At 36.6% G+C, this 10781-nt stretch overlaps 1 protein-coding gene across 1 annotated transcript; it reads right to left on the bottom strand.

The window, feature by feature from the left end:
* Nucleotides 1-528: 528 nt before the first annotated feature.
* On the bottom strand, nucleotides 529-9354 carry ASUN (asunder spermatogenesis regulator; the record flags this gene model as incomplete). The annotated part of the gene is made up of 9 exons (XM_008950360.1): nucleotides 529-733; nucleotides 1520-1655; nucleotides 2595-2734; nucleotides 3858-4088; nucleotides 5044-5198; nucleotides 5597-5767; nucleotides 6580-6758; nucleotides 8223-8312; nucleotides 9265-9354. Coding segments are annotated over 9 exons (1232 nt in total), but the record flags the coding sequence as incomplete, so codon positions are not given.
* Between the last annotated feature and the right edge of the window lie 1427 nt (nucleotides 9355-10781).

Raw genomic sequence — 10781 nt, 5'->3', positions numbered from 1 at the left:
CTCTGCTCAAACTTAAGCCAGATCACCTACTTTGTCATTTCACAGCCATAAATATCCAGAATAAGTCTCCCAATGACATTCAAAACTCTCATAACTAAAGCCACAGGTGTCTCAGAGGGTGTATTTCTTAAAAAAAAAAAAAAAAAAATTAGCAAAAATTTTATTTACTTTTTCTTACAAAGACTTATCTCCAGCAGAACAACCTGAAAGGCTTTGCTTTCTACAGATAACTTCTAGTCTTTAAAAGTCCTTAAATCCACAGTTTTATCTGTAAAGCTACTCATTCTCCCACCCCCTTAGTTGAAAATCAAGACCAGCATTTTCTCAGCTTAGTGACTAGGTACTCAGTGTGTGGTCTTTTCCATAATTCTGGACTCCTGAGAAAGCTTCAGATAAATAGAAGTATTCATGAACCAAAATTAACAATATCATCACTTAATTATCAATAACGTGATGTTTTTTAAAACAGTCATCACTGATTTTAAAATATGAAATGGTACTTATGGGAAATTTGCATAATATTCATTTAATGCAATATGCAGATTTCATATTTCGTAGCAAAAATAATAGAAAAATGTAAAAACCAATCAAAACAGATCTATACAACTGTACTGAAATGGTACCAATATCAATTCCAGCATTATCTATTTTTGCAATGTGGCCAAGTTCTGTCCAAAGAAACAAAATCAATCATCACTGCCGGCCTGCTTTTCCATTTTCCGTCGTTTCCATTCTGAAATGCAAGACAACAACTGGTAAGGTTTATTATTGCAAATACAACCAGACAAAGAAAAAAAATCAGATTTAAATATTTGTTAATATATATTTACTTCACTAACCATCCTGTCTCTCCCTGCCCCCAGTATAAACAATCTTATCTCCTCTTAATACTTCTTTAAGCCGCAATCAGTACATACAGGAAAGGTTTCTGGAAAGAAACTTTGCAGCAACCACGAAAATCTGTTCCTTACCAACCTCACCGAAGGAGAAAAGCCTATATTCGTGTGACCACAGAGAATCTATTTCTAAACTGTGAGCTTAAGCAGGTTGTTTCACAAACTGCTAAACTGATCACTGACTACCACCATCTTAAGAGGAGGTTGGTTTGGTTTCCCAGTGTGTCTTGGTAGAACATGGACTACCAACTTCGTTACAGCACAGCCTAAGATTCAACTCTCTTATCAACAATATTTTTTTTTGTTAGCCATTTTTCTGGAAGCTAAAGCAAGCAACAGAGTGGCACAAGAAATCTCAACTTAGCTACAGTCTAAAAGTTTTTCTGCAAGGGCGATCACTAGAGCATGGTGAAGACCATTTACCAGCATTCAGCCTTGCTCAGCACAAACAACTGAAAAGCAAACACTGCTGTGCTTCTCCATCAACAGCGAGAGAAAAGACTCTGTACATCTTAATCCTCAAAAAAGTAACGAGTCCTTTTCATGCTGCAACTGAAATACTCCTCGATACTACTGTTCACTACTGCTACGATATCTGCAGTGATGCATTCACTGATACAAACCCATTTTCTTCTTTCAGATGTTGATACAGCTCAGCTTTATTGTTGACTGAGTTCAAACGACCAATAAATTCCTGGTGTTTCCTGGAGTTGGCAGTATTAATCCTGTTGCTCCATAAAGATAGCAAAGACATTGGCCCTAAATTTGAGAGTAAAAAGTCTAGGTGAGTTAGTTTCCAAATTCTTAAACATTAAATCATTATAAAGGCTTAGATGAAATTACAGACTACAGTAGGACAATATATTAAACTCACTTTAAACAAACTTATAACAGAAGCTAAATAAATACAAAATATGCTAAGTGATAACAGCCAAAGAGACCAACAGCATCCTGCTGTATATCAAAAACACAGTATCCAACAGTAGGGAACTGATTGTGCCCCTGTACTCGGAACTGAGGAGGCCACACCTCGAGTACTGGGTTCAGCTTTGGGTGCCATGGTATAAGAAAGACACTGAGGGGCTGGAGTAGGCCCAGAGAAGGGCGACAAAGCTGGTGAGAGGTCTGGAGAAAATGTCTTGTATGAGGAGCAGCTGAAGGAACTGGGATTGTTTAGTTTGGAGAAGGCTGAGGGGAGGAGATCATGTTGCTTTCTACAGCTACCTGAAGCTGTTGTAGTGAGGTGGGTGTTGGTCTCCTCTCCCAGGTAACTAGTGATAGGATGAGAGAAAATGGGGTTAAGTTGCACCAAGGGAAGTTTAGACTGGGTATTAGGAAGAATTTCTTTACTGAAAAGAGTAGTGAGGCATTGAACAGGCTGCCCAGGGGGGTGGGTGGAGTCACCTCATCCCTGGAGGCATTCCAAAAACTTGCAGACATGGTACTTCAGGACATGTTTTAGTGGTCATAGTAGTGTTAGATTAACAGTTGGACTTGATGATCTTAGAGGTCTTTTCCAATCTTAATGATTCTATGATTTATGTTCAAGAATTTCTCAATGTTGAAAGTTTAATTTAAGATTATCATTAGTGACTTAGCTTTAACACTAAGAAGATTTACTCATTACTTTAGACAATACAGACTGATAAAAATGACTTGTATCTTTAAAAGAAATCAACTGTTGCAATTCTTGTTTACCTTTTGCCTTTTCAACTGTGGGTATTTCATCCATTGTAATAAGAGGCTTTTTGTTGGGTGGCTCAGGAGAATCAGGAGAATCTTTGATAACTTCAGCTTCTGCTAGTTCTTCTTTTTCACGATCCAAAAGACCTTTTAACCTTTTGAGACAAAAGGAAAACAGTGAAGCAAAATATACTATATATATGCACGTATGATTCTCGATACCATTCTGTACTCCTCAAAGTATACACACCCATACCATAAGAAAACCTGGCTCCTTGGAATGAGTGAAAAATTGTGAAGACTAGCTAAATAACCCTCTGGCTAAAGTCTTAAGTAAAGGGTAACATCTTAAAATTAAGTTAGTATTTATTTTGTAATTGAGAAAGAATGATTCATTCTGAATTTTGAAGGAAAGACTAAGTAACAATGACTATACAAAAATACCAATTTCGTATTATCTTTTCTGCATGAATTCAGCCATATTCTATACCAAATCCCTTTTATCTCAGTCTCTATTTTTGTTCCACATGTGAGATTAAAAGCAATTGCTGGAATAGATTTGATCATACACAGGAAGACAGGAAAGCTGATCAGCATGGTGACAATAACGTAGGAGGAAAAGGTCTTCCAATGCTCAGTGATCACAGCATGCACAAAACACATGTAAATTAAGCTTACTACCATGAAAAGGGTTTGATCTCTTTCGAATAGTAGTTTGAATGAGAAAAGGCTTGACAGATGATTACCACTTAAGACAAGTTACAATAACAACATGAATTATGGACAGTAGGTATACAATCAATCCCGACATTCAACTAAAGAGCCAAATCAGTCTGGGTTGTTCATCTACCTGAACACTAAGCTATCTACAGCTCAAGAGAAAATAATTGCCTGCCTTGAATTTTTAGTCATGCTTTGTATTTCTATAAAGCAGTTTAATATTTAATAGGCACTGTTGTTATAATAAAAAATCCAATAGCAGTGACTCCTCCAGCTGCAAATCCCTGCTAAGTGGTCAACAATTTGTCCAAGAACCATACTGCTTGCAAAACATGTTAATTTAAAAAGTCTGATAAGCAGGCACCATAATAAGATGCCCAATTCCCCAACTTGTTAACAGTGACTGATCCAGAAAACATGGGGATCCACACACACTAGTAGTAAGCCATGGTTACAAGCATGAATACACCAAATTGAAACCTAAAACTGTTTCAATGCTATTCGTCTCCTCTTTGAAGTAGGGCAGGATGAAAACTGTTTCGCTTTAGAAAAATTTACCTTTCTGATTCTTGCCATGGCTTATCTGATTCATAGTCTTTGCCCAGTTTCTCTGACTTGTCTTCTTTGTCTTCTCTCTTTCTGCCTCGTTTCTTGCGCTCCTCTTCTTCTGGGGGTTTGCTTCTGCAAGCCATCAAACATTCCAAGACTCGCTGGTGTTTATCAGAGTTGTTTATGTGTGCTCGTACAAGGGTCTCCAATTCATTCCACATAATCCGGTACTGTTCATCCCTAAGCAAGGACAGAAAAAAATTACAGACATGATTACCTAGATAATTACACATTTGAATAAATTAAGGTTAAAAACCAGACCTTAAGAAATAAAAAACACACCTAACCATAAATAACTCCAACCAGATTCTCTGTCCTCTTGTACTGGAGGTCTATCCACCTGGGATTACTCCCTCCATGAAACTTGAAACCATACTGCATGTAACACTTCCAGTTGAAAGCCAGAGTTTAAGTTTAAACTGAAAGAGACTATGACCACTAAAATCAAATTCTGAATTTCCACCACAAGATCTCACTGCCAAAAGGCACTTCTGACTCCTCACGGGTGTTTGCTAACTATGCAATGTCAGAATATGTAGAAGGCCACTCACAGACATGCAAGTCGATCACTATTTTATTCTTCAGATAAAAATATTTAGAAAGAACTGCACCATGCTACTGTAAGTAACTTCCAGTCATATGGGCAAATCCACAGCTGAATTTCTTCTCAGTCAGTTCTTGGAAATACAATGCACATATCACTGTGACTGACTTATCAGGATACTCTATTTTAAAGGAGTACCCCATATTTTAAAGAACTGTTTCAAAAGGACTTGACTATTCTAATACAACCCCATTTTATAGCATTGTTAATTTATAATATGCTCAAGTTTTCTATTTTATTAACTTGAAATTATTCCAACTTCTCTGTCCTAGCTTCTATCAATCTCTTACCTTTCTTGATGACTATTCTTCGCTTTCATATTTCCTAACATATTCACAATTCTTTGCTAATAAGATTACATATTTTTTCCCAACATACAGCAATATCAGCACTGTGATAGCCCCTGAATGGTGCAGCAAAACAGGCACAGCCTTTTTTTGTGTACAAACTTAAAAATTTCATATAAAAACAATGTCAACAGAATATTTCTGAAAAAAGTCCAGCATGAACAAAAGGAAATATGCATGCAACCTTTTTGGACCCTTTCCTCTTGTACCAACTGTTGAAATTGGCAGTGGATCATTTTTCCTCTCCATGTCTACCAAATTGTATATCGTTTTTTGACAATTCAGAACATCCTCATCAGTCATTGCTTCTTTTACAATCACACTGGCTAATGGCACTACCTGTAAGACAAAACAAAAGTCAACAGAGAATCCATGTATGTCACAAGAAAGAAACATGAAGAAGAAAAATCAAAGGCAATAGAAACATGGAAAAACACACAAGCACCCCCCCCTTCTTTTCCCCAATTTACTAATAACTCTAAGCAATTACAAGCAGATAGATGCATGTTTTCTTTACCCAGCAGCACTGTAGCTGTCAGGTTCAAATATTCCACCCTATATTGGAATGCCATCTAAAAATATATTAGCATTATATACAGGGTACGTACATGAAAATAAATAAGTAAATAGATTTTTGTGGCAAGTGTTTTATCATGAAATAGTTAATACTTCATCAAGCGGCAAGGTGGAAATTAATCTATCAGAGGATAAAAGGTTACAAACCCCAGGTTACTTACAGCTTGCATGTTGAATATAGTAGTCTGAGAAATAATCATAGGCCAGTAACGAGTATGTTTCTCTAACTGATCTTTTGCACGTTCCAGTGGAATTTCAAGACTTCCATCCATCTTATATCTGGGTTCTAGAAAAGGAGTTAATCTGTTTTCCCTCATAAATTCACCAAAATCCTAATGATAACCAAACAAGATACAATTAGACATTTCTCTAACAAAGTCACTTTCACTGAATGGACGAAACAGCAGAGTATTGCTTATTACAAGCAAGGTACCATAAAATATGATCAATTTCATCCTAACAACCAGAGCCCTGTTTCTACCTTTCAGATGAGTATCATTTGGGGTGAACACAAAAACAGTTACATAAAAATACAGGTTAAAAGCTGATGGGAGGTTTTTGATGAAGAAGCCTTCTGGATCTGCAAGGTATCTCATGTATACTAAGAGTTTTATTGTTTTCCTGGAAGCAACTTCTGCTTGCTTATGACAGATACAAAGGATGTGTTGATAAAAATTAATTGGAAAAAAAGATAAATGCCAGCTGATTGTCTGCTCCATATCCAGGGTTCAAAGCTTAGAACTTTTCTACTCATTGGACAAACCATCCACTTGCAATCTAACCTTCTGCCAATAAACAGGATATAGTCCTATGTGTATTCAGCCCACAGTTAAAAGCTTGCCAAGAAAAATTGTATTCAAGAATTGCAACAAACTTTAAATAGTCATAGTGCATAAGGAAGCAAGTACTTCCCTGACACAGAAAGGATCCTACGAAGCAGGCGTAACAATAAGCAGTTGTACTACTTTGTACTAAATATGTATCAGCAGTAGAAAAAAAAACAGTTTGACCATGGAACCCATTCCAGCTCTCTGGAAAACATACCAACATTTCCTTTACATGTAGTGCACTACATCTGTCATCTGATATAAGCAACAACTTATGGGGGGAAGAGGGAGGGGGCAGGGAGAGAACAAAATCTTACTGTAATCCGGTAGTCAGTGACCCTTCCACCACACCCCTCACTAATGGATGGAGGATCTTCTAGAATGGACCGTGAGCTGCTTAACACGTGCAGAAAAATTTCTCCTCCATGGCTGCTGAGCATGTGACTAATTACTTTAGAGCCGGACTTGCGCGGCTGTTCCAACAAAACCGAGCGACCTGTCGGAAACAAGGCCCATTAGTTACCCTGGGCTGCAATTTTAAATTAAAAACTACACTCACACAGTACAGGCTTTGCACCTTGCCAGCAAGACTCTGAATCCACTATGGCTGTGTTTTCAACTAGTTAAACGAGAAACTGCTATCTTCTTTCGGCATTTACTCCATGCCTTTACACATTACTTACTGTCATATGCTCTGAAATTTTACAACAGGAAGATCAAAAAGCCTCTCTCCTAGACCAATCAGTAGGACGTTATTCTTAGGAGAAATAAGTATTTCATTAAAATACACTGACACTGTATACTGCGTAAGGGTAGTTTGCTACTTTTCATCATTACAGATGATGTTGTACACTATGCTTGTTTGGCCCTACTGCAGAAACTCTCATGGAAAGCAACTTCTAACAAGTAACAAAATAACCTACTTGAGTATAAAAGTATCAATTGATACTAATTGTTAATGCTTAAAATGGATGTTTTTCAGACAGAAATAAAACTGCCTTGGTACTATTTCCAGTAAAATGCATTAACATAAAAAGGTACATCCTCCGAGTTAGTAGTTTGTTATGAGGAAGCAAATATGAAGATCAGAGTGTGGTCATCTGAAATATGCTATTAATTTTAGTTCTAACCATTTTTATTAATCAAAGTTCTTGTTCAATACAGAATCTTTAGAGAAAAATACATTAAAATATAGTGTTTAATAAAAACACTGCAGATTTATTTAGACATTCAAATGACTGAAGAAAACATCCCATTACAAGTATGTTTGTAATGCAGTTTTGTTTGCAAACTAAAAAACCCACATGTAATTAACATTGACTACATATTACTTGTTTGGAAGAAACTGCTTTGGCTTACCTTTTTAACATATATTTAAATGGCAACCTCTTATAGCAAGATTATTCATGACAATGGGCAAGATCTTGCAAATAAGCAAAGGAAAACTAAATCTAACCTACTTTTGGACTGATTCCAGTACACACAGACATGTCTGCTTCAACTGACCAACATACTTAGTTCATCATAATCCAGTTAAAAGAGCTCTCTGAGGCTGCCAAGCATCTGCTAAAAATCAGGCATAGACATAAGTTGCTAATATTTTGCAACAGTCAGAGTAAGCATTGTGATTCAGTGCAGTATTGCCTACTGAAAGCTGGGCTTCCTACTATATAATATGAAGTGAAAAGTATTCTACATTTGAATTCAAAGAACTCCCAGAATTCAATACTTGCTCCTTCTTTACCCTTTTCCTCCCATCTTCAAGTTTCAAAACACATTCCATTTGCCTTTGAGTACATTTAACAACTTTCTTCTCTTATTTACATGACATGTTAAAATAAGCTTGCCATTTTTATACTACATAGACATTAATTGCTATACAAACCAAAATGTGTCAAGTTCTCTATTCACAATATTAACAATTAAAGCATTAAATAACTAGCCAAGGACACAAATTTACCGTTAAGGAGAAAGTTAGTAAGGCATGAAGAAGGTCTGCTATTTACATCTACTGGTGAAATTCTGTATGCTCCAGTGCAATAGTGCAATTCTGAAAAATAAATTCAGATAAAAGTTAAGAGTGTAGTTCTGCATACAGAAAAAAACATCCCACAAAATAAAGGAAGAGGCCATTCCACAATCTGCAGAAACAAGCCTTGCTGTCTCTCAACCTAAAAGTCCGCTCCTTTAACCATCTCCTCACAAGTACCCTCAACTCCGAGAGCCTAATTTATTCCCAAGCCCTATTTCCAACAGGACATCCAGTTTTTGATCTCCAGAATCATTTGTCTGTACAGCCTTCTTTTTCTTCTTACCTGTATTTTTGACCCACTGGCTCAAGAGTCAACATGCCTTGCTCATGGTCTACAGGCTGCATGAGCTGAATGCCCAGGTGGCCTCTGTAAGTTACCCCAAATCTTCTCTGTCCTTCTCTGCTTGGATTTTGGTAGAGATCTTTCCCCTACTCAGATTTTAAAGTTAATATAGAGGGACTAGTTTACTGACAGTATCATTGCAGACATTTAATTTCCTTACAAAGCTTTTTACTTAGGCACTCTAAAGATTACACTAAAATAGTACTTCAATTCCCTTCACCCTAAAAAAATAATTAAAACAAAACAAAAAAAGACTCAATGTCTCAAAGCTATGCTAAAACACCACCACTGCAGAATCGACAAGTTATACCTGTCTTTGTGGGAAGGGCAAATAGTTACTGAACACTGTAGTCAAGGAATAACTTTGTGATACTTAAGAGACTGAAAAAAGCCATCAAGAAAACCATTACTTCCCCTCACCCCTTAAACAAACCATTGAGTGCCCAAGATCAGGAGAACATCAGATGCCCCTCAGTAAAGCAGGCTACAGCCAGCAGCAGGGTTATAGAGCAAAACATAAAACAAGCATTAATAAGAAGAAAAGTACCTCCTTGTACAGATTCTTGTAAGTGTACAGTGTTCAAAACAAGTTAGAATATCAGTTTTGCAAGACACTATGCTACCTACCCACACTATTTGTTCGAGGAGTACACCACTTTAATGTTACAGTTTCTTTAAAAGTGCCTTCTTTGCTGTTGCCACCTACATGATTATCACCTGCAATATAAAGTTGAAAAAGCGTGTGATCAACCATGTTTTTTTATTGCAGTAAAAACCTCTAAACTTTTAAGGTATAAAGTATTTATAACATGAGCATATACAAGAAATAATAGAATTTTCTAACTTAAGGAAAAAAGTTATTAGCAGTGGCAGGTGAAAAACAGAATAACCTTTTGAAGTCATCAGCTGTTGCATGTATTTTAAAAACTATGCCAGCAAACACTGCAGCTACGGAGTATGTTCCATAGGTTTGATTCAATATTTAGAAAATTAGATATGTTTTGTTTTATCTACAACAGGCAATTTTTTTTCTTCTAAAGTGTCTAGGACTTTAAGACAGTATCTTTTTTTTAATTTTCCACACAAAAATAGGAACCCTTAACCAATGTTAGAGCTGATACTGACCTAAAGTCACATTTGGAAAGTTGAGCTTTGTTGAACCATAATCAACTTTCTAATACGCTTTAAAACAATATAGTTTTGGATAGTAAAATAAGTATCTATAGCCTATATCTAAATAACTGTACTGTACACACAGAATAAATCAGACTAAGCTTTTAACGGTACTGAATCATATAACAGAAGTTACAATCAATGAAGTAAGAGAAAACAAAGCATTTAAAAGGTTCAAATGAGACTCAGGCACTGAATCGGCACAGTCTAAATATTCCAAAACACAATGGCACAGGCTGAGGTTTTTTCACTGCTTGGCTTTGCTTTTAGTTGCACTAATACAGAATTATAACCTGACCTTTTAATAATTTCACATCAAGCACCATCTGCTGAACAAAACAGTTCTGCATAAGGCTTACAGTTGTATTTTTCTAACCTTGGTTGAGCTATTAGAAATTCACTCCAGAGGTAGATAGTAATTCCAAGTTTTTAAAAAAAGGATACTAGGTATTTTAAAAACAAGAAAACTCAAAAGTCAAATAACTATTGTCTTTTCCCAAGTAATTACTGTCATAAACAGGTCTGTGGGAAGTAAGTAATCTCAACTAGAGGAGTAATTTTCTGTAAATAGAAGAAGTAGTTTCTTTTGTAAAATCACTGCACGTGGTCTTTCTTCTATCACAGTAAGTTGACATGCCCCTCAAATTTTACACAAATCCTGAACATACATGAGATCTTGTCTGATGAATTTGACCTGTTCTTTCATTGTTATATCCCTATGTTGTGGTTTGAGGCTTGGAGTGAGGGTGTGACCTTCCAGCACCTGGGAGGACCCCAGGTGGGGGTGAACCATTGTATTCCCTCCCCTTCCGACACACTCTGGAAAGAGGCAGGAAGTGGGTGCTAATTCCACTCCTGCCCTGCGGCTCCGAGGTGGAGGTTGTGCTTCCCTTCGTGGGATCTTGGAACTATTTCGGAGGGTTTTGTATATTTTGTTTTATTTATGTATTTCCCCTAATCTTTGTATATTT

The sequence above is a fragment of the Merops nubicus genome, unplaced genomic scaffold, assembly GCF_000691845.1.
Source record: "Merops nubicus isolate BGI_N331 unplaced genomic scaffold, ASM69184v1 scaffold15322, whole genome shotgun sequence".
Classification (NCBI taxonomy): domain Eukaryota; kingdom Metazoa; phylum Chordata; class Aves; order Coraciiformes; family Meropidae; genus Merops; species Merops nubicus.
This window is presented reverse-complemented; position numbering and strand designations above follow the sequence as displayed.